Below are 27,432 nucleotides of genomic sequence, written 5' to 3'. Positions count from 1 at the left end.
TTCATCTAAATGAGCATTTTATTACGTGTGCAGATGCACTGTTTGGCATCCACCTCACTATCAAGCTTGTCTTTTACTGTCAGCATATCTAGACATACAGTTGCTCTACTCATTTCAAAGAGTTCAAGCAGTTTAAGTTCCTAACTCAAACAGTTGAATTTAAATTGAGGAAGCACACTTCTGACACTAGTGTTACCACTGAAAGGAAAGACACTATGCAAGCTTAAGGAGTTACATGGCCTTCAAAACTAAAAGCATTTAGCTTTGGTGTTGGCTAACAATTATGGAGACTACTCTTTACCTGGTATATATTGCATACATACTGTATCCAACAATTTTAAAGAAGCTTTGAATCATCTAAATTGACTAACGTTAGCAGGACAAGTTTTTACATACAGAGAAAAGTTAGATCAGTTTTGCTCTCAAGTTTATATTACTAAAAATATGTCCAAAAGCTCCTTGCAGAATATGAAAGCTGTACTATCTGTGATCATTATTGTAGACCTCCGGCACTTTGCTAAAGTTACAGCAGGAAATACAGACCACCTGTACATTACTTACCGTACAATGTTAATATATAATTTTCAACACAGAGTTAAAATGATACTTGCCTGACCATTTATTAAAGCTGAAAAAAACAATATTTACCTGGTGTTGTGGGTTTATTCTGAGGTTCAAGTTGCACATGTGTTCCTTTGACTAGCCCTTTTATGGACTGAACTGGCTGAGACAAAGTTGACTTTACTGTTTGTTTAAGTTCTTCAGTTTTCTGGGGACTGCAGGGATTCTCTGTTAGTGGGGGTGGTATTTCAGATTCCTTAGAACTAGGAACAGTGTCTCTTGAGGGTTTTGTTACGAAATTATTTGGATCCTTTACAAGAAAAAAAGGAATAATATTGAAATGAGACTGCAGATTGTTACATATTACATATTCCCTCAAAAGAAAGAGGCATTCTGCATAGCACACTAACCTGTTTCCCTGAACAATAAAAAAGCAGAAAACCAAAGTTAAGCTTTTGTAGCATTTTGATTTTTTCATATTGTTTCAGTATTTGATTCAGGATTTTTGCCAGCTGCTTCAGATATTTTCCCATGTTTCCCCCAAAACAATTATTTGCACATATTGCCATTTCATAATTGGAACAACAGTCATTAGGTACTACTAATTTCAGAGTTCTTGTTAATTTTCCTCTAGAATTAATATTTACAGTTTTTAAAGTCAGTCAACTTTACAGAGGTACAGAATGAAACCCAGAAAGACTCTTCATCACTTTAAGAACCCTTCTGAAGAGAAGGGTGGCAACTACACATACATGCGCACGCATACATTCAGCTTTAAATCTCAAAAGGGGTATTTTAAACTGTTTCAGGTGCATTAAAGAAAAGGCACAAAGGATTTCAGTAAGACAAAGGTTGTAAACCAATTGCGATTGCTCACATCAAGCCTTTAAAGGCTGTATCACTATTCTAATTAAACAGGTATGCATTAACATTTCTCCCCCCCAAATACACCAATCGATTCTTAATCGGCAGCTAATCAGACACTCACCGATATCTTTGAGGTCGCTGGTTTATTAATAGAAGCCTCAAAAAGCCTTTGAGAACAGGATGCAGCTTCCTGCTTTACACTGCTGCTATTGATTCTAGCAGATGCTCCACTTGTAGTGGACAATTTGGATAAACAAGTAGTGCCAGGCTGTTCTTGTGCATTGTTTTGCTTTGCAGATGGATGACTTAGGTCATCTTCCCAGGAACCAATTGTAGCAGCAAGGTTAGCTAAACGGCCTCTTCTCCCAATAGGGGTATCACTTGCTAGTGCAATAGATGGCTGCTTAGGTGGAGAAACAGGTAAGTCTTTTGACTGGAGAGGAGACAGATGAGCACATTCAGAAGGATCTGGGAAAAAAAGAAAGCACGTTTATTTTGCTAGTAAAATATACTACACGTATTTGCATTTTGATACATGTTACATTTATCACCTGTTAGACACTGCTCCTATCAAAGGAATCAGGAGGCACTGGGATTATACAGGTTGAATTAAAGGTCATTGCAAGGCCAATCACATTTTGAATCTAGCAGTTTACTAGTTTCACACCACTGTTCTGAGCAGCAAGACCTCGTACAAGCAGTAGGAAAAAAGTATACCAAACTATGCTGTAGTCAATAGCTTCATTATTTTAGGCACTCCTTTCTCCTTCTTCCCCAATGCTGGCTATAAGAATTCTTTATGAAAACATATTAGCATTCACATACACAAAGTTGTCTTCTGCTAGCACACATTATCATGAATGCAAGCAACGAAAAACATTGATATCATTTAGCAAGCAAAACATACCCTCACTATCCCAACAACGTCGCTGTTCTGCCAATTTCTGCATACGTGTTTTGACTGAAAGGGCTCCAGGAGTTTCTGACTTAGCATTTGTTTTTGCTTTCTCAGGCGACTGAATTGATGGAGTCCTGTTAGAAGCAGTTACGTGCAACTCTGAAGTCATCACAGGAGAACGATTCGTGGAACTTGAAGAAATCGACTGCCTATTCTCTGAACTGGAAACTTGAGCTTCCATACTGCTAGAACAGAGCCTCTTTGACGGTGATGGCTTTGTACTAGATTTCACTGTACAAGTCAAAGTATTTAAGTAAATTAGTGTTATTAAAACATTTTCAGAGAAACAGTACAGAAGTATAACAGATGAAGTTACAATCTAGTTATACCCTGACTTGCCTTTCAGAAATTACCCTTACCAAGTTTTACCAAGCACAAGACACTCTTCGGCATCATACAATTATTTTTAATTAGTTTACTAATCAGAGCACCTGCTCTCAGGTTAAGCTAAACACTAGCCATATTCAGATATAGGGGGGGGCAGGTAACTGCATCCATCATTGTTTAATTTAGGATAAATACTATGAGTTATCTCCTTGCCTTCTCCAAAAAATAGAGGGAGCTCATATCAAAAGATAATTTCTATTATACTTGTTATAAGATACCTTCTTCACCAGGCAGAGGTGTCTGATTACTAGTTTCTAACAAAGGCTCCCTGACCCTCTTCGTCTGCATTGTGGGTCTCACTCCTGCTGTAGGTCGCTCAGCCATTTTCTTCTGCAGGTTCTCTCGCCTGGCACGGGTTCGTTCAAGCAGTTTCTAAACAGTCAAGAAATCACATATCATTGTACACTTCAGTATTCACGTTTACAGTACAGTTCAAACTAACAGTTTGAATTTTTACTGTGATAAGCATATGGTAAGGCCTATTACACCAGAAATTTATTGAGGCTACTTTTCAAATTAAATATGCTTACCAAATGTTGCTAACTGATCTACTGTAGCACACGCTATACTATAGAAACATTCAAAGTTTAGTTTTCTGACTAATTATGCCCTCCTCCTCCTCCTCCTCCTGAAACCAGGAAAAACAAAATATGTTTCTACATACATGTATTTTTCTGTCTACTTCCTTTTTCTCACTGCAATAACCCCTGCTCCCTATGCATGCTACTTCCCTCATTTTCAGGAAGTACCATCAACCTAAAAGACAGTTTATATATCCCTCTCGCTATCTGGCCAGTCAGTACATGCCTGCAGGTTTTTTGCCCTGCTAGACAGGAAACAGGCTGCAGCATTTCCTTTGCAAAAGCACTGATTTGGGTCTTTTCTCACCTAGCCACAAACATGCATAAAAACTGTAGAAACATAGTTAGATGAGAGACATCTACTCCTTTATTAAATACAGATGAAGCTGCCCAGAAAGTTCCAAAGCTCTAGTCATTAAATCAACTAGTGTCTCTCATGGTTTGGCTTTCAGAATCAATCAGGCTAAAGAGAGCAACAAATGACAAAATGAAAAGATACCTCTACTGAGCCTCAAATAGTCAGAAATATTTCTCAAAGAAATGAGAAATTTTTACTGAGTCACCACATGACAGTCCTAAAGAACTGTCAAGTCTGCCTATTTTTTTTTTTTTTGATATATTGCTGACAGACATGCTCAAGCCATCTGATTTAACACTAATCTTTTAACAGAAGAAATGCTGTTAAAGTGATTATTAAACCGTCATAAAAACCCAATAAAATGTATGGCTATTAAAATAAAATAGTTTTATTTTGAGGCTATTTAATCATCTGAATCAGAGTGAACTTCCATTCCTCAAACTTCAACTTTAAGAAGGAAAATCTGATGTCATAAGTATCCACCTATATACAGGCTATTTATCATGATATATCTGTATACAGAGAAACATACAGAGAGAGCGCTCAGTTAAGCTATCTTAAAAACATGTTCTTGCATTCCCTAACCATTAGAAAAAGTTGAATAACATGACCATATGCAATATGAATTGGCTGCTTTAATGAATGTGCTACACTATTAACAAGTAATTCTTTACAGCATTCAACTGTGAAATAATTTGTTTTTAAAAGTGCATTCATAAAGCAATATCACTGAATTTGATCACATACAAAGAATACTAAATTATGCCTCTGATCTAGGTTGTAAGGCAGTTTGAGACAAGAAATTGTGACTGAACTAACAGGCTTTAAAGGGAAGCACATAAGCTGTACTCATTTGGTGGTACATAAATTAGTATGAGAACTATGCCAGCCATTATATGTCCTGTTGCATAGCAATTAAACATACATTTCACATTTTTAACAGTCTGAGGCTGAAGTCTTAAACAATGTTTCATTGTAGGGCAACACTGAACAAATGGAAAGTCAAACTCAGTTTTCTGTGAAAGCAAAATGCCACTTCTCTAATTTCTACATCAAAGTTGGCGGGGGAGGGGGGGGTGGAGGGACAGGGAAGAAGTATGAAATACTGAGAGTGCCCTCATTAGGAGTTACATGCCAGTTTTATTCCCAGGTCTGTTTCCTTGATTCCACCTATCCAATATACAAAACTGCAAGATGTGCAGGTACTATACACATTAAAAAAACCCCAAAGACTATACACATAGAAGTTGAGTATATTTTCTAAAACACTATTCTCATATTTCTATTCAATTGTAAAAGCACATTCAGTAAAGTCAAGTTTCAGTTGTTACAAATAGGATGTCATTTCACAGGAATGCATGCCTCTGTTGTTGAAGTCCAATTGCTATTGGCTTGTGGAATCTCAAATTTTCCATGCAACCGCCTTAATTCAAACTCTGCTATTACACGTGATGAGTAAGACACACTTAGCCAAACTCAAGACTAGCTTTCAAGATCATTAACAAGACACTTACTACCAGTATATTAAGCATTCTGACAACAGTCAAAATTTCAAAGTAGGATTTAAGCATTTCATTATATATAGGAATTCAAAATCTATTACATCACAGTTAGATGATCACACTTTGTGTGTCAACAGCACTTTTTTAAATTAGAAAAAGTCTTCCCACTTTTAATGTTGACAGACAAGCCCACTTTTTGAGAGCATTTGTTAAGGTACTCACATGGATCATATTTAGAAATGTTAAAGAAGAAAGGGCAATTATACAGTCAACTATAAGATGAAGGTCACAAGCAACATGATCAGTCATTGTGATTAAAAAAAGTATCTTCTGCATGATCTCCTCAGGGTGTTCTGTGTTAATATTTTTGGCTGACATTTAGCAGGTTACTAGTTTTTGTGTTTAAGATTAATCAAAAGAAGCCGTATTTGAGAACTGCGTGATCTGAAAGCATTCTTTGAATCGTGCAGCAAAATTTATTTGAGCTTAAAGCTAGCTAGTGCCCCAGTTAATACTAGGGTAAAATTTACTATTGTAAAATCAGAAAACACTGAACTATTAGTATGTGTTGTCTAGTAAAGGCTTGAATTAAGCTGTTTTATAAGATCAACACTTCACCAATTCCCAGCAAGTAACGGAGCATATTCATTTGTATACATTGATTATCTGAAAATAGTTAAGTTGGAAAAAGGTTATACAAAAAAAAAAAAAAAAGATCAGAACATACTTATTTTATAGTAGGTGATAACAGAATTTCTTTTCTGAAAAGCTTTTTGAGGAAAATTACTAGATTTAAATTCAGATATGCTAATATGGCCAGATTTTTTGCATACAAGTAGAATGAAGTCCTCCATAGCATAACATTCTTGATAAGGCATTAAAACATTTTAGGCACCCTCTAGTACTAGCAAACATTTGAATAAAGTTTACTCAAGCAGCGCCCTCAGAGTTGGTCATAGCTTTTCAAAAATCAGTTATCTGGAAGAAGGGTGTGTTCAGGTTGGAATACTTCCCAGCATGCAAAACAATTTTAAACTTGATTTAGTGTTCTGGACTTTACATTTATTTAAGACTAGTCTCATCATGTCACTCACTACCAAGTAAGGAAAGCAGTTTTAGTTGTTTATACTTTGCAGGCTTTACATGGGGGTAGGGAAAGTCTATCTTGCCTAACACATTTAGCACAAATGTTTAGATCAATATCTTATGCATTCTTTTAAAATCAGATCTATGCAAGCCTCTTTTACAGGCATTCAATTTAAGGAAAACAGTCTGGACCTCAAACTGACACACAAGGGAAGCAGCAAGTGTGTTTCTTCAGTGTACTTGATTTGAAATTTTTTGTTAAGCTTTCTGTTCAGACAGGCTGTGGACTTTCAATCGTTCACATATGTTTATACAAACATATTTGTAAAGCAGTCATAGAACAGCTCCGTGGCTTTACATCTGTCACATAAAACCAGAGAAGAGCATTTTTAAGAAAGCTACAACCCTCAAACAAATTCAAGCTGGTCAATTCCATTCATTTCATTCCAGTTTTGCTTCTGTAAACTTCAAGCACACAAACACAAATCTATTTTAACAACTGGCCTTTTAAAAAAAATTGCAAGTGAAAGTGACTGATCACAGGAGGCAGTCATGTCAAATAAGATGCATTTTTAACGAGGTGCTCTCTGCTGTGAGCAAACTCCACACTCAGCCTTCAGATATGTCAGGCACAGCGTGTACAATGCCACTCCCATTAACTTAGTCCCTCTCCTGCTTCAGCGGGAGAACTTATCTGTCAAACACACACAAAAGGCAGACACTAAAACACTAGGAAACCCAGTTAGGCCTCAGTCTAATTTAAGAAGGACCTCTCGTTCTCAAAAACCTTCCCTCAGTAACCCCTCTGTTCTCTTATGGAGAAAATCACATGCCCAACAAACACCTGACCAGATGCAATATTGGAGGTACAAGCAAGTAAGAGCAAAACGAGGAGGAAGAAAAAGGTGTGTGTGTGCGCAGGGAGACGGCCCACTGCTCAGCCTCTCTACAAGCACACTCACCCCCGGCCTAGGGTGAAGGGAAGGGAGGGCCGAGAGCACCTCAAGGGCCTTAGCTAGGAACCAGACGTGGGAGAATCTAATCTGTTCCCAGAGCGGGCCCACAGGGAGCGCAGCCCCCGCCCAGACCCCAGACGGCCGCTGCCGCCTGCCTCCCTCCCTCCCACCACCTCCACGGCGACACGCGCCCGCACCCCCTCCCCCGCTGCGTCCCCTCCACAGCCCACGGGCTCGGGGGCCGGCCCACGCCGTGGCCCCACCTCAGTGAAGGGGTCCATGGCTGCCGCTGTCGCTGCTGCCGCCGCGCTCCGTCCGCTCCCTCGCGTCGCCCCGAGAGTGGCGAAACCACCAACCCAACCGCTCTTCAGATTTGAATTTCAGCGCCCGCCTCTGCTGCGCGTGCGCAAGGCGGCAGGGGCGGGGCGGAGAGCGGTGACCGGCGGGCGCACTAGCCAATCAGAGAGCAGCCGGCCCTGCTCTCCCGCACCCTTCGCGGGCCTGCGGAGCGGGGCGGGTAGGATGTGCTCGGGCGCGGCGCGCGCGGGTGCCCGCTGCGCCCCGCGCGCGCGCGCCCCGGTGTGAGGCCTGCGCGGGCCCGCCCGTAGCCCTGTCACCCACCGCTCCCCCCTCATCACACCTAAGGGGTATCTCCCACCGCCTCAGCCCTGTCTCCTCCCCCCCGCCAGGAGCAAAAATACATGAAAATTTGTGGAGTGTTTGTTTTTACTCCCGGGTAGGTGCTGTATTCCCTCCCCTCCCCGTGGCACAGGCTGTGCTTCTGCCACGTCCCTCCACCAGCCGTTGGGGCCGTTCGTGGTTCATTAGTTGAGACTTTCCGCCCAGCTTTCAGAGCCCTCGGACAGTCCCACCAGCCAGAAAGTATTAAAAGGGATTTACAGAAACTTTGTTTTTCTGGAATTTGACACCTTTCTTCCCCTTCCCGGTCACAGCTTCTTCCTCTCATGTCTTTCTCCTTCCTGCTTGGTCTCACTAAAAGTGAAGCCAGGGTAGTACCTGTATTGATAGGCAAGTGTTAGGGACACTGAACGGACAGAGACCCACTGGGTGCTCAGACCCAGCACTTGCCATGCTGGGCACCGCATCACACACTCGTGTCCATAAATCTGTTGAATGCCATCTCACAGGCAGCTCAGCTTTTGTCCCCGCTGTTCCCCCTGGAAAGCTGCTGTAGACTTGACCACTCCAGTGGCTAAAAACCTTCAAATTTCCAGCCTACTCATACATACTTCCATATTTTATACCTTTTTCCTCATACTCAAATACTGTTCATTACCGTCCGTGAATACCCTTCTTCCCCAGTGTTGTGCTTCTTGTCTCCTGCACTATTTGTAAGTAGCAATCACTTCTTCCAGCTTTGGTTCTAGCTCGGCTAGACAAACCACATTCTTCTGATCATCTCTCAATAGAAAATCTCTCCAATGCCTTATTTGCCAAGTATGACGTAAAATGCAGCAGAGTCTGAAAACCCATTATCAAACAGTCCTTTTCTGAACAAATCCTCAAGATCAGACAGTCCTTTTGCCGTTCTTGGATAAATGTGAGTTGGAGCCATCAAAGATCCAGGGTCTGAACTTGCTCACAAGACAGGCTTCATGTTGGGGTTTCCCAGGTGAGACTCATCACTCAAGCCCCGTGAACATACTGTGAGTTACAAGGAAGGACAGGCTTTATCTTCTTCCTGATACAATAAAAACTTTCCTTTAATGGAGCAGTACAGAATCCATGCAGGCAAACACCAGCAGACAAAATAACCAGTATAAACTTCAAAGTCACTTATAGAAAACTAAGACAGAGAACTACTATTAAGTCTTTCCTCTCTCCTGTCACCTCAAAGGAATAAAAGTTGTGCACACTTCGAGGCTTTCCAACATAACAGAATTGCTTCAGTTTAAACATGCTTTCTGCTTTACGTGCAGATGTGTAAGATTTGCACGGTGCAGTTCCAGATACCATCGCTGCTTTTCCAAACATGGCTCCATCTACACTGTTATCTTTCAAATGGATATGTCTCAGTGCTTGATGCTCTGCCTAGGGACTCTATTTGCCCACTAACAATAGCCTTAGCTTCACTGTTAGTGTACATAATCAAATCTGCTATATAGCAGAAGGAAACAATCACGCTTTATTCTGTAATACAAATTTCCTGTAAAATTTACTTCTGTAACTTATTATTTCTGTGCTTATTCTGAAGATGAAATTAACATTCCTGGAAGTGTATAATTGGTCAATGGAAGTGTATAATTGCTTTCAAGGTCAATGCAACATGCTATGTGACAAATTTCCTTTCCTTTTTCTCTCTCCAGAGTAAATAATCAATCATTTTGATCCACACTCAGTGGATCTCTGCTAGAAATAAACAGGAATATTTATTTTCTCAATTTCTCAAAGGATTAATATATGCTTTCCAAAAAAGTAATAAACAGTAAATATAAAATCTCTGTATCACTCCAAAGAGCCAAAAAAGGACTGTTGTCTTCTCGAATGCTACAAGATCCCCTCCCTGCATAGTGGTGGGTGAAAGGCCCATAGCAATGACATTTCCAGGAAGGGTTGATTTTTTTCTTAATAAATTTGTATAAAGCTTTACAGATTCTGGAAAAAAACAACTAATATTTCGCAATCTGAAGGCATAATGAAAGAGAAAGAAATGCCATGCTGAAACCAGCAGAACAATGGGCCAACTCTGCTTGCTAAACAGCTCAATATTTTATGCCAGCTTTGCATTCAGAAATTATGAATCAGTGCCTTCATTCATTCCTTCCCCCACAAGATTCCTCCCTGCCAGGGGAAAGCTAATGCAAAATAATTTCTTATGTAGCAGTAAATAACACAATGTAAAGCACCTGGAGACTTGCAGTTCTCATGGGAGTAGAGAGCATGGGTACAGAAGCCAGTCATTTGTCTTTTGACATGGAATAAAAACATTTTACTTTCTCAATTTCTCCTTCAAAAAATTTTTAAGCCTACTGACTTTTCAGGGATGTTCTTTCATTTTCAGAGGGTTACAGAAGTTTGTACTAGAAGCCTAATACGAATGGAAAAATTTTTTAAACAGCAGGGAGAGCATTGGCCAAAGGTTTTGTAGTTCTGGCTTCCTTACAATAGCAATATAGTCATAGATGTAAAATATTGAAGACAAAAATGCTGATCCTAGTGTGGTCCATTACATAGCACTCTGTAATCCTCAGAGGATATTTTTCAAAATTTACTTTCTGCTAAGAAATGGAGTTCTAATTCCACAGGAAAGATGAGCAAGATGTCTCCTTTGCTTCATAGAAAAATCTGGGTAATCATGTCATCTAGAAAAAAATACTAGCTTCCAAGTTGTAAAAGTCATTTCCTTTTATTCACAGCTAATAATTCAAAGTGAAAGCTGATGCTCACCTTCCTTGTTCTTGCAAGCAGATTTCAATCTATTGCATTATAATACAGTGCATTATAATACAGTACATTGTACTGTTCCTTGGAGTTTCAATTTGCCTAGAAAAGGCTTTTTTAAAAACAGAAAATTCACTCTTTGACTAACAGTAGTGTAGCCATGTTACTGGGAGTTACTTAGACCCTGGTGGCACTATCAAATAAAATTCCTGTCAGTTAAACCTGTCAAGAGTTGGTGAAGTATTTCTGTTCTGTACCTTGTACTCTGCTAATGTGCTAAATAGTTGAAAAGTTCTCATGATTCTGATACTCATTTTACACTGGTACATATGATTGCATGAGGTGCCAGATAGAGGAGAATCAAATAATAGACAGTACAGGGCATCATTATTTCTGGATTATAATTTCCTTAGCAATAAGTCTTCACAGTGACTTCAGGCAGGCTGTTTAACCTTGGGAAAGAGACAAGAAGAAAGCTCTTGCAGAATTTACTCAGGATGGGTCCACCAGCATGGTCATGCCTCTCCCCCCAGCCTGCCATCTTCTCCCCCTCAATGCAGCCTGTAGGACATACATGAGTAGGCCTATATCCTGATGTTTCTCTCTTTAGTCCTCTGAATAAAACTAGGTGGGAGCCAAGTTGTAAGAGAGTCCCCTTTCCACAGCCACCACACCAGGATCCCCATACAAGGGGATCCTGCAATACAGAAGATCAGTAAGTATGTAATAGGCTTCCTCTCCTTAGTAATTCTGAAAGGAAGAACAAATTTTGCCCTCTGATCTCCCCATGAATATGCCAGAGACTTGGCTATGGAAAGGGAGAGAGCGATTTCATCAAACAACAAATAGAAGGGTAGGTCCACAGTATGGCAGAACACATCAGTTTCCCTTAATCTGTATTTTCTATTGGAAGGATACTTAATCACAAAATTTTGATATCCAGCACATAGATCTATTCTCTATGACAACGCAAAAGAGATTATACACTTTTTGTCAGCTCCTGTGATAATCACAGAGGCAACTCAGGCTGACTTATATCCAGTAAAGGAATTTATTTATGACAGCAGTGAGGCAGGTCTGGTGAGTAAGTAGCCCAGTGCAGCTGCATGTTTGATGTGGATTTAAACCAGCAATGCTCAGAGCCTGTGTCTGTCTTCTAACAGCCTTAGTAGGAAATTCATAATCAACCAGACTAAAAGAATGTGAGGCCCCATAACCATTACAGTGTAACTTTCAGCTGGGACTGTGGTTTGTAACACCAGAAGGCTTTATTTATTAATCTGGTCTGGTAGACGTAGTTGAAGGACGAATCCCTTAAACTAGACATTTGCTAGGGGAAAATATACTACATTTTCAAAAAGCACAGAATGAATTTTACACTGTGTGGTTTATTTATCCTCTCATTTCGCAAAACATGGAAGATACTCAAGAAGACGCTCACTGAAGATGTCATTCATTTTAAAGACTGGAAAAGTATGTAGTCATTTATATTCTACACTATATTGCCACATGAGGACATTGATGGATTACTCTTACAGTTTGTAAGAGATTAAATGCACCATCTCATACTAAGAGTGACTGAGAAGTCACACAGAAGCTGATGGTGCAGGGAAAAGCAAAAGGATTGCGGAAGAAAGAAATAAAAGGAGAAGATAGGGTGGAGAATGGCAAGTGACAAGGAAAGATAAAGACAGAACAGCAAGAAATGAAAAAAACACAAGAGAAAATATACTAAAATGGAGAAATTAGTGAAATAGGGAATGACACCAAACTCTCATATTTCATTAGCAACAGAGACACTTGTCAAGTGGACTGAGTTTCAGGAAAAAACTCTGCGCAGTTGAAGGCTGCATTTTTACAGCACTGTGGGAATTAAAAAACCTTTGCCTATCTTGTATTCTGAAAAAGATTTATTCTGTTCACAATTTCTTTAGTATAATATTGTATTTGTATCACTAAGTCACTGAAAGTTTCTCAGGACCTTTCATTTGGGTCATGATTTACACAGTAGAGGGAGAATTACCAAGATTTCCTTCTTTTGTGTCTCGGTTATAAAATAGCCTCTTTTCTTTCTTTTTCCATACTGCACAGCTGTATCATTTGCTGACATAAAAATTCTAAAATAGAGCAACAGGCATGAGCATATTTGAGTGCCATTATGTTAATTTAGACCATTACATTAATTTACAGTATCCAATGACTTGCTTGCAACTCTGTAGCAAAATGCAAATACAGTAATCACATAATCACATCAGCAGTCTCACCAACCAAAATGGTATCCCATTTTATATTCTTGAAAGAGTTTTCAGAAAAGATGGAAAAATTAGGAGATTCCTGTAGAAAAGCCATTTTTCAAAAAGTAATGCTCTGTCAACTCTAGTGGCTTTGCTTTTTTTGCAGGCTTAGTATGCTGTAAGTCTAACAGGCAGTGGTTTTCTGACCTGTCCTTGCCAACGTCTTATTCTCCTATTTTAAATAAATACAAGAAACTATACTATACAAAGAAAATATATCATAAAAAATGTGTAAGCTCAGGAATGGTAAGCACAAAATTACCTTAAAGTTGTTAAAACTTAAGTAAGTAATCCCAGTTAAATATAGCCTATATACTTTTCTAAACAGGGAAAAACTTACAGATATATACTGGGTCTTAGATAAGCTCATGACTGTTTCTTTTCCACATCCTACCTTTGAAAAAAATCCCTACAGAGACATACTGAATCTTCCATGCAGTAATAGGATCTTTACAGTAGAGGGTGCTACTTAGACAAAATTGTAGGATGCATCCTTTTTTTGCTTTGGAAAACTGTTTTCTCTGTTTGGAAAGAAAATAAAAGCACATCTGAATTAAGAGGAAGCTTTTGCTAGAGGGACAAATTCTACTGTCATTTGAACAAACACAATCTAAATATAATGGTGAGAATATTTTCTACAGACTCAGCCGTGATGGACACTGGTAATACAGCCGTCTCAGCATCAGTAGGTACTACACATATCATTACAATAAGCCAGTGTTAGACATGAGTAAATATCCCAGATATTTTAGTCTACTTTTACTTGGAAAAGCTATTGTGACATGGAAAATAGACTAACTGAAGGGATATTAAAATGAGATCACAGCTCCTTGTCAATGAAAGGGAGAGGAGCATCTCGTGGAGGAATACATAAAGCAGTGATCCATATATAGTACAAATGCAATGTTACTGAATGTCTGGGTGTAGTATTACGGAGGATTGCCCTTGGGTGCTGTGGGGCTGCCCGGAACAGCCTGCCCTTGCTGCTCCTGGACAATGATTTACAAGTGGGTTGGTACAGAGAGCTCATCTTCTTGTACATCTAGTCCAAAAATCTCTCTTGAACTCAGGGGACCCAGAGGGATCAGCAAGAGGTAGGATGGTATGTGCCCTGCCCTCCTCACCCCTTTGGAGACCTTGGCACTCCCACTGCTTGGCTGCAGTGACACCATGATAAACAGTATCTAGGGATCTCATAAAACAGAGAGAGATGGAAAAAGGAAGCTGCATTTTTATGTAAACGTTTGCTTTTCAGCTGGAATTCTCACAGCACCATTGAAGATGCGCTAGCAGTGATTAAAAGGCCAACATTCAAAGCATAAACATGATTTTAAGAATTCTCATAGTTTGGGGGCAAATTGCTGAGGTCAGTACAGGGTCTGTGTCTATGTTGATGGTATGCTTTCGTGGAGAGGGGTGAGCTCAAGCCCCCCAGCCTGCCCGACCTGCTCCTGATGTTGCCACAGTAAGGTCCAGGTGACTCCTACAAGTGACAAGGCATTGCTGCGAAAGCAGATAGTTAAAGGAAGCTTTCAAGCAAGAAGTTCAAGAATGGCATATCGGTCCACCAGTCTGTACTGTAAGCAGGTACCAGCTTGACTGTAATATATATTTATACAACTTCCACCCAGTTCTTTGTCTCTTTTCTTCTTAATAGGCATAAGTACATTTGTGAGTGTAAAAACAGTCACACATTTTTTCAGAAAACTTCAGAACTTCTAGAAATCCACATTCTCCACAGACAGAGCTAATTTCCTTTGAAAGGGTTGTATGCAATACACATTTCTGACTTTTCTTCCACGATGAAGGACAACAGTGAGCTACCTTTGTACATAGACCACATCATAAGAATTTTATTTTGCCTTCAGTTCTGTGAACTTTATAGAGAGGTTTGCTGCCGTTTTGTTACCAACTGTCAGGCTGAGCTTATGGTATTCAGCCTCCCTGACATCAAGCAGGAGCAAATTCAGCATGTAAATCAATCTGAACACTGGAGCTACATCAAGTTGTACACTTTCAAGGCATCTTAAAATAGCAACCTCTTTGAATAAGACTGTTTATATGAGTAAGCAGCCCCCTAAAAACATGTACTGCCTTTGCTAGGTACTAGAAGATAAGTATCCAGCTGGGACGAGATGGCAACGTTACAGGCACTTCAGGAGACATTTCTAGAAAAAAAAAATATGGCTGGAAGGAAAGTCAGCTGGAGTCACTTGGTCAATGAAATTGTTTGGTCAGAAAGTATTCAGCCAGCTAATAGTCATCAAATCAGAGAGGGTAGGATAACCTTGTCACTCTGCTGGCTCTGAAGTCATGCCAAGTTATGTGAAGTGCTTATTTTAAATACTCTTGTTCTCAGCTTACCTAGTTCCGTGCTGATTCTTGTTTCTCAGCACAGAGAGGTGGAAGAAAGGCGAGACATCAGTGTGACTATGAGAGAGCAAAAAATAAAATAGACATTAAACCAAGGATGCACGCACACACACACACACACACACACAAAATCCAAATGTGTATGTATGTGTGTGCGCGTATTTGAATTTTGCAGTATTAGCTTGAGCCAGATCAAGAAATCAATAGAATGTATCACTGGTCTTCTGGACTCTGCATGCTGCAGAGCTTACTGATGCTTATACAGATATATTTTTCAACATGCAAATAATTACAGTATTTTTGACCAGATAAATGCAAAATGATCTCTGGAAGCAATACTATCTTAAAGTTGAGCTTTAAAATAGCAGGTGCATCTGTCAGCTTTAATTCTGTCTCCTAACAATGAACAAGTGATATCAAGACACAGATTGTATTTGCATTGTGGTATTATATTATTTAAGATGTACTCCAGACTGTGGCTATTGGCTAAACCTTGCTGATTTTAGTCTCCTTGTCCTCTCACCTTGTTAGGATACTATCCATGCCAGCTGCACTGCCAACTTCCAGGATTTTTTTAATGACAGAGTGGCTAATCTCTTTCCTGCTGCCCAATTGGAGAGTCTTTCAAACTAAAGTACCTTTGAGGTCAGAACAGTTAGAAGGACAATAAACATCCATATATCATTCTTTCCATATTCAATAGGACTTTTTCTTTACTGAGCTTATCTACACTGTACTTTTAATTAGCAAACATGACAAAGCTCATTCTGAGCCAAGGCAGAAAACAGGGGCAGCTGGCCTTTTAGCATTCCTCCTTTGTGCCTTCTGCTCCTGTTTTTGTCATCCTCCTGCTAGGGCCAGGTGCTAGCACAGCCCTCGCAAAACCTTCAAGCCTTTCTGGGAAGGAGGAGGGCTAGCAGGGAAAGAAACAGTGGGGAGGAAAAAACAATGGATTCAGGGGTGATTGAATGCAGTGGAAGAAGACTCTCAGACACCAGGGAAAAGTGGATAAGGGACAGAAAACATGGAGAAGGCATCCTCTGGAGGGACTGAGGGGAGGAGATAGAAGTGTATAGATGATATTCAACTGCACGTGTTTTTCAAAAGCTGGCGCTATCAACTTCATTGCTATGGGTTCCAAGCATGAATAAAATCCCATCTCTCAGATGAGAATTTAGGGTCTACGCAGCAAAAACTACTGAGTAGTTATGCTAAAATGGCATATTGACTTCAGTTTGTATCAACCACCTATCGTTTCTTCAGCTGCTTCGCTGATTATTCACACTGCTTGAACTGATCCACTTTTTTTTTTTTTCTGTAATTACCAACTAACATGAGCAAACATGAACCTGTCAGTGATAGCTCTGTCTATCTCTGTTTAAGAACCATTTATTCAGTTCTTGCAACTTGAGATTTGGAAACAAGCCTGCAGGTTCCAAATACTACAGTGTTAGCAAAGTACTTCAGAGGGTTTTTTAGGTTAAACTTAGATATGTTGACAGAGCTTTTATCTTTTCTGCTTCTCAAAGAATTCAAGTTATAAAGGACATCCAGTTTGTCAGCTAGGCATAATCGTGTTTCAGTATTAGCTCTTGCATTAGTAGACTGAGAAGAACACCATCTCAGTCTTCTCAGCGGGTCTTAAGAGTCGCTGTCCTTGACCGTGTGTGAGGCAGTAGTAGGTACAATTGAAATATGTGCTTTAAAGTGTTTTTTTTCTTTTTTAACTGTGGCTTATGAGGAGTGATATGAAAGAAGATAGGAGTAGGTGATCAGCATTCCGTAAGGCAAGCCCAGCTGATCTTTGGTGCAACTGCATATTTGCAGATAGCTGTAAGAAGGATTCATGATGTTCAGTAAAACACTTTTTAAGTAGGATGTAGGAACTACTCTGAAGGGGTTCTCCAAACTACTGAAGAGGTATCATCTATGGACTTGCAGTCTCTTGAGACATGAGGATACAGTCAGATCTCATGGCCTTTTAGGATGATACGACCTTGATGTTTTGGAGGGAATCTACGTGTGCACTGTATTGCAGGTATGAATTTATTGATGGGAGGGGAAAATTGCAGGCGTTTAAGCTGTTCAACCAAAGCAAAACACAACCTCCCAGCTATTCTCTCCTTGGCAGATCAGTTCATTCAAATAATGCATGTTCAATATTACTATGCTGTTAGGTTGCTTGCAGTTAAGTTGCTTTTTCAGTTAAGTATTGACCACTTAGAAAATGCCTTCACCCACTAAAATGTTTTCCTGTACAGTCTTACTTCAGCAGCGCCCTTAAGTTTGCATGAAAGTAACAAAATCTTCGTAGACTACATCTACATTATTTGGTTACACAACTGGAAGTACTGAACTAGACTGGCTTACTGCTGTTTGACATTTAATAGGTATTTGTGTGCAGATTACATTTCAGTGAGGGAAAGCTGTCACAGCAAGAAAAGCAAATGAAGGATGCAAAGCAAAGTCTATCTTCTGCTTTCAGTTCTATGCACTAATTCCCAGTTTGCAATAACCCTCCTGATTACTAAGTTATTGCCCCAAATGGTTGCTCTGACGCAACCCTCCTGTTGTTTTTAGCAAGCAGCAGCTCTGCTCCGGGGCTTGGTCTCCGAGAATGGCACGTACCCTGTGCCTAGGGGCGCCGCACGCTCCTCTCCCCTCCACAGGCCCGGTTTATAGCCATAATTATTATTAATTATTCCCGATGCGGTAACTGATGCTGATGGTGCGCGCCTCCCCCCTACACTACAACTCCCGGCATGCAACTCGGCGCGGCCGCCGCCGCGGCGCGCGGGCCCCGGCGGCGCGGGCCGCGCTGGGACGTGTAGTCCGCAGGGCAGGGCGGGCGCCGTTTCTCTCCGCCGCCGGCGGGGCCGGCCGGGCTGGCGGCGACGAGGCTGCGCGCTGCCGCCGTGCCCGGCGCCGCTCGCTCCTTCCCCGCCGCGATGCTGGAGTCCATCCGTGTCACCGGTGAGTACGGCCCGCTGGCGGCCCCGCCGCCGCCGCCCGCCCCGGGGCCCGCGGAGCCGCCGGGCTGCCGGCTCGTCGGGGAGGGCTGCGCGGCTCGGCCGGTCCTGGGTGTAGCGCCTTGCTCTGCCTGCTGCACGTAACCGCAACGCAGAGTCCTTTGGCGTGATACCGGCAACTTCTGCGTGTCCTGTCCGTACGCTGCATGCGAGAATCCGTGCACGCAGCACGGAGAATTCCCGCTGGAAGGCTGCGGGTGTCCCCCCGCCGCCGCCCAGCTGCTTTCCGTGCTTGAAACAGTCATTGGACACATGGTGCCTTGAGCAGCTCCAGCGTGGTGCTGTCGCAGTGAAATCTGCCCAGAAGAGACCCGAAGGAGATGGCTTGGTGAACCCCCCCACAGTCCTTATTAAGACTTCTTACAGACACTCCCTTCCTGGGTAATTTATATGCTCTCCCATGCGTGCGTGTGGATGTTACCAGGGGTCAGTTCTGCTTTGTGCTAAAGGGAGCAGAAATAAAGTTCACGGAACCAGGTGAAGCCTTCCCGGGGATGCACAGCAGGAACTGCAATCCCCAGGGGTCAAGATTTATTAAAAGGAAAGATGTTGTATACCAACAACGGCAGCTTGGGAATCAGACAAGTTTTCCCATATTTGAAGCTTGCCCATGGTTTTGGAGCTCCAAACTGAAGTTGAGTGACAGGTGTTTTATTACAGGAAGAAAACAAAGAGGTAGACCTTTTGGAAAACAAATTTAAGTTGCATTTCAAAGTTTTCAGTATGACAGGGCTCTGTTTAATAAATATTCATACAGTGAAAAATAGGAAATAGCTGTGTGCTAGTGTTTTTATAGGAGCTCAGTGGCTAATTCCACAACTAAACCATTTCGGTCATTGTAGACAGAGCTGCCAGTGCTGTGCAGTTCAGGTTGCCTGGCGCTTTCTATTCAAAACTCCTGAGTGTTTGCAAACATTGGAAGTGTTTATAATGGTAAGGTAATCTATGATATCAGCTAGTCAGCTTCTGTTACTCCACAAACAGACAATTCGCACACAACCCTCTCTCTAGCCAGGTTTGTTGCAAAATGTTATTTCTGTGGCCCTCTGCACCCACAAATTGTACAGGCTGGAGCTAGTGAACATCCACACATACTTGTTAGTCCATTCATATTACCTGAATATTGTAGATAAATTTCTTTGTAACATAAAAAAAGATGGGATAGTAGTTGTAATATGTTCTGTGATAATTTTGAATTTTGACATGTCCTTTTGTTTTTTTCTCATCTTTCAGTTTCAGACTTCATTATTTTCTTCTTACTTGTGGACAGGTCACGTTAAATTATTTGCATTTCTGCAGATTTGAAAATCCAAATCATGCTATTGGAAGTATTATTTTCTGATTTTGAGTTTTTAAAAAAGTATATTCTAAAATGATAACACTAAACTGAAAAACAAAAGCAGTGGCTCAGATCATTATATTCCTGTGGTAGGAGGAAATTCTCCAATAAATCCTTGCTAAGTGCTGCAGGAATTGTATCTGCAGTTTGGAAAGGATTATGCAGAAAAGTTCATATCACCTGAGTGACAGCTGGTCAGAAATCACAAGAGCTCTGTACATTTTTAGAGCAGGGCTAGCTGGGCAGAGAGAGACCTATGCACATTTGAGAGATTGGACTAGATGATCTCCAGAGGTCCCTTCCAGCCTTACTGATTCTGTGATCTATCATCTATTCACCTTACGCCACCTATGGAACAAGTGGCAATTTAGGATGCTGCTTGGATAGCACCTACCCACAAGTGGCCTAGAAGAAGAAAATTTTTCCACAACATTCACCAGAATTTGTGGAAAATTCTAACATTAGACTCTTATTAAACGTATTACTGACATAATAAAATTAGCTCAGTACATCAGTTTCTGAAAGACAGAAACCTGTATGTTCCTGAACTTGATACAAAATTTAACAGGTATGCTTTCTAACTGACAGCCTCTGACAAGATTTGGTAGTTCGTGGTGCTACAAGATCCAAAGCTAGCAATGTAATTGTATCTGCAGTATGGAGTAAGCCAAGTATTGTCAACTCCAGCAGATTTCTTAAAAGCAATGAGATTTTGGCTTGGAGCTGCTCATGCTCTGATGTGAGATCCTTTAGGCAGACAGGAGGGGAGTTGCTTTTTACTGGCTGTCTGCCCTGCTAACCCACCTCAAGGGACAGCAGAAACCAAATGCAGCTGGTCAAAAGAGGGGTAGTGCTCTACATTGGCCCAAGACACTGAGACCACATTTCCCCTGAACAGGAGAAGGGTTTCTCTCCTTCATACCCCATTGGTGTCAAAATGGGGACAGGCAGCTCTTCCGCCTCTTCCTGATTATTTCTACATCATCACTTCCTGCTCCCAAGTCTGGCAGATCACTTAGTGTCATAATTTATCAGCATCTGCAGGACCTCTGTGTGTATTGTTGTGCTGTTGCAGAGAAGAGCAAGATGTAAATAAATGGAAGTAAACGTGCGGGGGCAATCTTCTAGGACAGACTAGACTAGTTTTTGTTGTTGACGGACTTACGGCTTTGTGACTTCCAAGTGCTCGGAAGTGAGATCAGTGGAGAGAATCTGGTTTTGTGCCTAAATTAAACATTTTTGAGAGATTCTCAAATGCAGCTAAAGGCCGGGGCCAGTGTTCTTTGACTGTTGCTTTCTACTGTAAAGACTGAAATCTATAAAGACAGGAAAATTAGACTTATACTTCTCTGTGTACTCTTTCCCTTCACATGTGGATGAGGTGCGAAAAATAAAATCTATATGATAGATTTACAAGCTGGAAATTACTGCTAGTCAATTTGTGTAACTAATGTGGACTGATAATCTGTTGGCTGATTGTCTAGTGCACAGCAATACGATACATTGGCATTTTTTAGAACACAAGTGTATGTTTTCAAAACATAGGCTGTTGGATGATGTTTTTTATATCAGGACTACTAAAACTCGATTTCAATCAGCAAGCTTTACTAATTAATCTCAGGAAGCTTTAATACTGTTTAGTAAACTGAGTTGCCTAAAAGCTAACATACTTTTAGTTCAGTTAATGCTCTATAGTCTGTGAGTGGATCTGAAGTGATTTATAGTAAACCTTTCTGCCATATATATCCACATATTCTATACCTAAGCAAAAACCATTCCTTGGCTCTTATTTTGAAAAAAGAGAGGCATTTTAGCAATTAGAAATTAAGCAGTGCAAAGCAAAAGAGTTGACTTCTCACTCACAACTTAATTTTGTTAATTCAAAATTAGGTTCTGAATGAATGCAAAGCTTATGGCTTACTGGGCTTTGGTTTCTGTCTCAAATATTTCCTCTGTAGGAGATGCTAAATTAAAAAAAAAAAAAAAAAAAAAGGGCAGCTTAACCCAGCCAGCAGTTGATTGATTTGCATTTTCAGCATTCTTTCTGCAGGAGAAAAAGCTAAGGATGTTTAAATGAAGATCAAGATTAGCTTTGTCATTTGTTCAGGCTTGGTGCCTTGAGTTTGTCACTTCTTCATGCAGATCTATTATATGTAATGGGGGATTCATCCTTATATAGCACTTTAGGCCTATATACCACTTATGGTCCTCTTCAGTTTAACTTTGAATATCTGGTATTTAAATAGCTCTGGAGTTTACAGAGATTGTGATTGCTTAACACCTCTAGTTATTTAAGCCCTTACTAATATTGACGCAGATCTTAAAGGTAGATTCACATGGGAATGCGGGAAAGGACCCATAGTTTGCATTTTAGCAACTGGAAGAGTAAATACATTGAAATTCCAAATGCATTGGAAGTTATTTAAAAATAACTATTTTCTGTTGGAAAAGATGAAGAGCGTGCAAGGGATGTTCCTTATTAGATAGATAGCCTGAAAAAGTCTGTTGGTCTCATCTAATACTGTGATGGCTGGAGTGAGCAAAGTGGAGGGAAAGAAAGAGTGAATATGAAGCAGGGTTAGTAAAGACTCCATAGCTTGTGATTTGACTATATTCGTGGAAAAGTTAAGGAACAGAGTTAAAGCAGATATCATCAAAAAGAGGGGAAGGAGCTACGGAGGTAGCTTCTTCACCAAGAGGATAGGAAGTAGAAAGGAAAATGTCTTCAGAGGGAGACCTGTCACTTTTTAAATATTCTAAGGGAGTAACAGCTCATCATCAACTTTAGTAAAATTAACAGTGTGAGGGAGTTAAAAGACTGCAGAAGGGAAAGAAGAAGCTACATCTAGTTCTACGAGCAGTTTAAACTGGAACTACTCAAAATAGAAGTGGTCCCTGCCCTTGGCCCCTGTCCTTGCCCCGATTGCTGCCTCTGGCTGGGTTAGTTTCAGGCTAGATCCATTTCTCAGTCTGGTTCACAGCTGAACCTGTGGCTGCACAAATATTTGGTGCCCTCATAGAGGTGTGGGCAAGAGGAAACCCAGGGAGGAATAAGCAGTCGGATGGAACAAGTGTGGGAACACCTGTCAGGAACAGCACTACTTCATCCTGTTTTAAGCAGCTCAAAAGTCTGTTGTACCTAAGTTAGAGGTAATCTAGTAAAGGCAGTTTATGTATTTTATAGATCTTATGCTTGCCATCTAATGGTTCTAATCACACACAAGTTAAGCCAGCAACCCATCTGTAAAAGATCTGCAGTGTAGAGTCTTTTGTCCCCAAAAGATTTTGTTACAACAGTGTTTACCCTGTAAATAGCTACAGATAATACAAATCTTAATATTTGCAGAAGTGAAACACATTTTGAGGCACAAATGGCATATATTGTGCCACTTAGAAGCAGCAGTTGAAGTCTCCCACCTTCTGCAAACGTGGAGACAAAAAAGACTAGTCCATTGGATCTGGTCTCACTGCAGGAGAGTCACTGATGAAATGGAGGTGTGGCACTTCTACTAGTACAAGCGAGGAGGCTCAAACTTGCCATTTGTGCAGCCAAACATTGGCTCTTAAGAACATTATATGGATCTGGGAACAGTTCCTTGGAGGCTTTTAGAGCCATCAAGAGTTGTGTTTGACAACCTAAGACAAATATAATCCTGCTTACGCAGTGATCTTTGCCTGTCTCTTATGGAGGCAGCTGGCAGATCATGTATTTTTTTTTGTTGCAACTTCCAACATCAAGAATGTCTGAAACCACAAGTGGCTGGACAAGATACATCCTTCAAGATATGGTACATACCAAGATCAAGGGTGAGATACATAGCTGTCTGTAACACAGAATAATTAAAATATCATTTATTTTTAATCAATATTAATCACCACCACAAACATACTAGAGTAACAACTTCAAGAGCTTGTTGTTGTTTTGCAAGATGGCTTTGACATTGCCTCAGGTATTTTTTCTAGTTCTTTTTGTAAAATATCGAAGTTCACACTGCTAATCAGAGTTTCCATAAAGATCATAACTGCCATTCTGAATCCTTTACCTTTCTTAAAGGGAAGGATTCTTGCACTGTCATATTTAGTACAGGCCTGAAACCAGTCCTTAATACCTGCCAAGAAAGATGTGAGAGCAGTTGCCCTATACCGTTTTCCAAAAAAACGCCTTTCATTATGTAGCAATAGTTTGTAGATGAGTGCACGCATAGCTGAACGCCCACTACAGAGTAGCCTGACTGCATGTTTGATACTGTTTCCTTGCGATGGGAGTCGTGGTTTCTCACCACTGCAGTACCTGCTAAAGCAAGGTAAGCCAGGTAGGCAAGGTGTCATGCACCTCATGACAGTGATCTGCTGGAATTTGAACGGGAAAGTTGAGGAGTGCATTCCTCTGCCAAACGTAGAAGGAAGGCGCTCAAACTTACTGTGAAACAAAACAGATCTTATATCAGGCATGCATGTTTTAGTGGAGGAGAATAGGCTAATGCCTTTATCTTTCTAGTGGATTTCTTGTCATACATTCATGGAAACAGGACCTCAGTCTTTTTGCTGTTTAAACATTACCTTCAGGAGACTTGAAGAACACAAATTTACATGGAATGGACAGTTCTGAGGGCATGAAATGCTTTGTTATGGTGCTTATTTGGGGAGCAAAACCTAATTTTCCTGTGAAAATCTGAAATTAAACTACAATTGATTTATTTTCCTTGGAGGCATTTAATGAACTCTTTTTAATGTTCCATTCAGGATATAATTACTGCATGTAAAGTAATTACAGCTGAGCTATATATAACTGTGGGCTGAAGCTAGAATGCCTTTGGGGCCTTTTAGTCAATCTCTGGCCGTATCTCCTGTTCTGTGAATTCCTTCACTTTAGACATGGAAGTAGGAAGCTTTCCTCTGTGGCAGGATTTATTTATGCCATTACTTTCAGCTTACCTAGCAACTAGTTAGTGGGAGGAGGAGGCGGTTAGGACCAGTGCACAGAGATCAGTTCTCTTACCAGTCATCACAAATGTTGAATACAATTTTAATCCTCAGTGACTTTCACATGCAGCCACTCTATACCAGGGACCTGTCTCCCTAGAAGTCTGCCCCAGGGATAGACCCAGATCACAGCAAGAGAGGAGAGTTCCTTCACTAAAGGAAGCTTTACTTCTCGCATTCAGTTTATAGTATTTTTTCTGAAGTATTTTCTTTAAACCAGCTGTTCCCATAGAAATTTGAATAAATGCAATGGCAGTGTGGTTTAAGATTTTAGAGGTGCCTTTGTGACTAACTGATCTCTCTTCTTTCCCTCCACCTTTTTTAATTAGAACTTTTTCTCTGTATTAGGGAATAAATGCAAAACATGGAAGCCCTTTAAACTTTACCATACTATTTCTACAGTGTTGCAAATTGTTCGGTGGCTATGCCATTCTAGATGCCATCCTTCCTGAGAGCACGTTCTGCAAATCAGATTTTACAGATGAGGCAACACCAGGCTGCATATATCCCAGCACAGATCCCTCTGGAGTTTCGCTCCCAGTATAGCCTACATATTTCTACAGTTGTTCCCTAGTTTTCAAGCTGTCCTTTATCCATGCAGAGGCCTTCCTTACATGATAAAGATCAATCAGGTCTTGCTTGAAACTAGAAGTTTAAGATGGTGACGTGACGGTATGCATTTATAAAGCCATGCACAGGAATCTCATTTTAAACATGTTAGTTCTTAGCTGCAAACTGAGTGCACTTGTGGAAGCTGCGCATCTACACATGGAGCTGCAAACATAGAATACTTGTGTAGTTGGATCTTACAAGCCCAGGCTAAGGTGGTTAAAGCTGACAGACAGACACGCACACACACAAAATTCTTCCATATGTCTAAAAGTCAAGACTCTGTTAACTGCAGTCATGCCAAGTTATATCTAGTCAAGTTTTGTGTTTTGTTTATGTTGTTGTTTGGGGATCTTAAGGTTCATATTGCTGTATAGAACAACAGATTTGTTTTTGGCTTTTCCCTTTTTAATGCAGAAGAACTTCACTGGCCTAAGCAAGAGCTCTCTAAGAAATCAATCCTGAGTCCAGAAGAACATAAGCTGAACATTAATAATGAAAACAGTCTCCAGCACCTGTCTACTGGGATTCTTAAGGACACTTTCACAACAGGAACCAGTAGCTACAACGTCCTGCTGCAGAGCAAAGAAGAAAAAAAACACCAGGCCCAAAAGCAGTCATCTGCTCACCATAAGAAACACAGAAAAGCCACAAAGTGTTCTGCCACCTTGCGAAGCGGTGAGCATCGCAAAATCCAAGGCCCACTGCCCTTGTTCAGCAGCGGATGGTATTGCACAAACCGACAGCCTTCCATCCTTATCACTAGCCCGGCGTCTAGCAGCATGAAGCTTACAAACAGCATTTCAGTTGCAGGGAACAGCATAGGACTGCCTCCTCGACCCAGGAGTAGAACTAAAAGGCATTTTAATCAAACAAAGCCAAAACAATCCCAGTTGTCAAAAAGCCATGGAAAAGAGGGAGATGTCTCTGGCCGAAAGCTCTGTTTACTGACTGCCATCAAGCCTTCCAATGTGGAGAAAGAGAAGATGAAATTCTTCAAGTCGGATTTCACATACAATCCTCAATTTGAATATGCAAACCCTGCACTGCCAAATGTGTTAGCTAAGCATAGCCAAGCATCTGACAGATTTCTCAAGCAGGTACATTTTTGTTTTTTTTCCCCTTCCTCTCTTCCTGCTCTCTCTCCACTGATAACTTTTGTATTTTTTTCCATGCTTATAGAGATGATATTTGGCTTTATCTGTAGCAAGTGCAAAACTATGCCTTCTAATCTTTCTCACATACTATTTAAAAATGCATCAATGATGATAAGACAACAGCAGAACTGAAAGATTTTTTTTTGATAAAGTGAAAACCTTCTTAATGTTTACAGTTTTTTTTGTAGGATAAAGTCATAGTTTTGCATAACTGTGTTTACCTGAAACATAGTTTAATGCAAGAAAGCTTCTTAGGCAATGAAGTAGAATCCAATATAGGAAAAATACAATGCATAAATAGGCTTTAGTAAATAGAAAAAAAAGCAATACAGAAATCCTGCCAATCCTCTTGGTGACACATGGATTTATTGGGGAGGGGAGGAGAAGGCAATTGATTACCTTGAAGTCATGGTTATTGGATAAGCATGTGTTGATTTTACTTGGTTTAATTAACTTTTTGGAAGAATATTTAACTTTGGAAGAATATTTAACTTTGGAAGAATATTTACGTAGTACTAAGCTCAGTCAAGCAGCAAATCAGTGCTATATCCCTGATCCTGACCAGAATTCCATTCCAGAGACAGATAAAACTCTTTAAAAATATGTGGCTTTTTTTTTTAATAATAATATGGTATCATAGCATAGTTCCCATTCTCTGCAATCAACTTGGCTTCCTAGCTGTCTGAATCAAAAATAATTTTGCTTTGAAATTTGACTTAAGTATCAGAACAGTGTTATCTATATAATATAAGAAACAGTTCTCTTCCCACATTCTTTTAATAAGGTCTTTCTAAGCCATTAGGTCTGACAAGGTTTCTTAAACAGAGACTCTCACACTTGAAGTGATATTTAATCTGGGAACAAATCCTGCTTCCACAGGTTTCCCTTCTTTGTAGTATGATTATTTCACTGCAAAACTCCTAAAATGCATGATGCAAAAGATGTCCCAAATTAGGTTACCATGGGTTCTAATGATTGACTCCAGACTTG

The 27,432-nt window shown here is 40.5% G+C and overlaps 2 protein-coding genes across 2 annotated transcripts in view; one reads left to right on the top strand and one right to left on the bottom strand.

The window, feature by feature from the left end:
• The window catches only part of ANLN (anillin, actin binding protein), a 28,557-nt gene extending 21,020 nt beyond the window's left edge, over nt 1–7,537 (bottom strand). Inside the window, exons 1-5 of the mRNA XM_062567905.1 lie at nt 7,520–7,537; nt 2,992–3,145; nt 2,336–2,617; nt 1,550–1,896; nt 649–871 (exon numbers count right to left, since the gene is read on the bottom strand). Coding sequence (XP_062423889.1) covers nt 649–871; nt 1,550–1,896; nt 2,336–2,617; nt 2,992–3,145; nt 7,520–7,537 — 1,024 coding nt within the window. The remainder of the gene's footprint in view (nt 1–648; nt 872–1,549; nt 1,897–2,335; nt 2,618–2,991; nt 3,146–7,519) is intronic.
• Nucleotides 7,538–18,202: 10,665 nt separating this feature from the next.
• Nucleotides 18,203–27,432, top strand: part of MATCAP2 (microtubule associated tyrosine carboxypeptidase 2) — a 31,192-nt gene continuing 21,962 nt past the window's right edge. Inside the window, exons 1-2 of the mRNA XM_062569557.1 lie at nt 18,203–18,298; nt 25,703–26,385. Of these exons, the coding sequence (XP_062425541.1) occupies nt 18,274–18,298; nt 25,703–26,385 (708 nt within the window). The 5' untranslated portion in view covers nt 18,203–18,273. The remainder of the gene's footprint in view (nt 18,299–25,702; nt 26,386–27,432) is intronic.

This window comes from Rhea pennata, chromosome 2 (assembly GCF_028389875.1).
Source record: "Rhea pennata isolate bPtePen1 chromosome 2, bPtePen1.pri, whole genome shotgun sequence".
Classification (NCBI taxonomy): Eukaryota; Metazoa; Chordata; class Aves; order Rheiformes; family Rheidae; genus Rhea; species Rhea pennata.
Note: the sequence above shows the minus strand (reverse complement) of the source record. Positions and strands in the feature narration are given on the sequence as shown.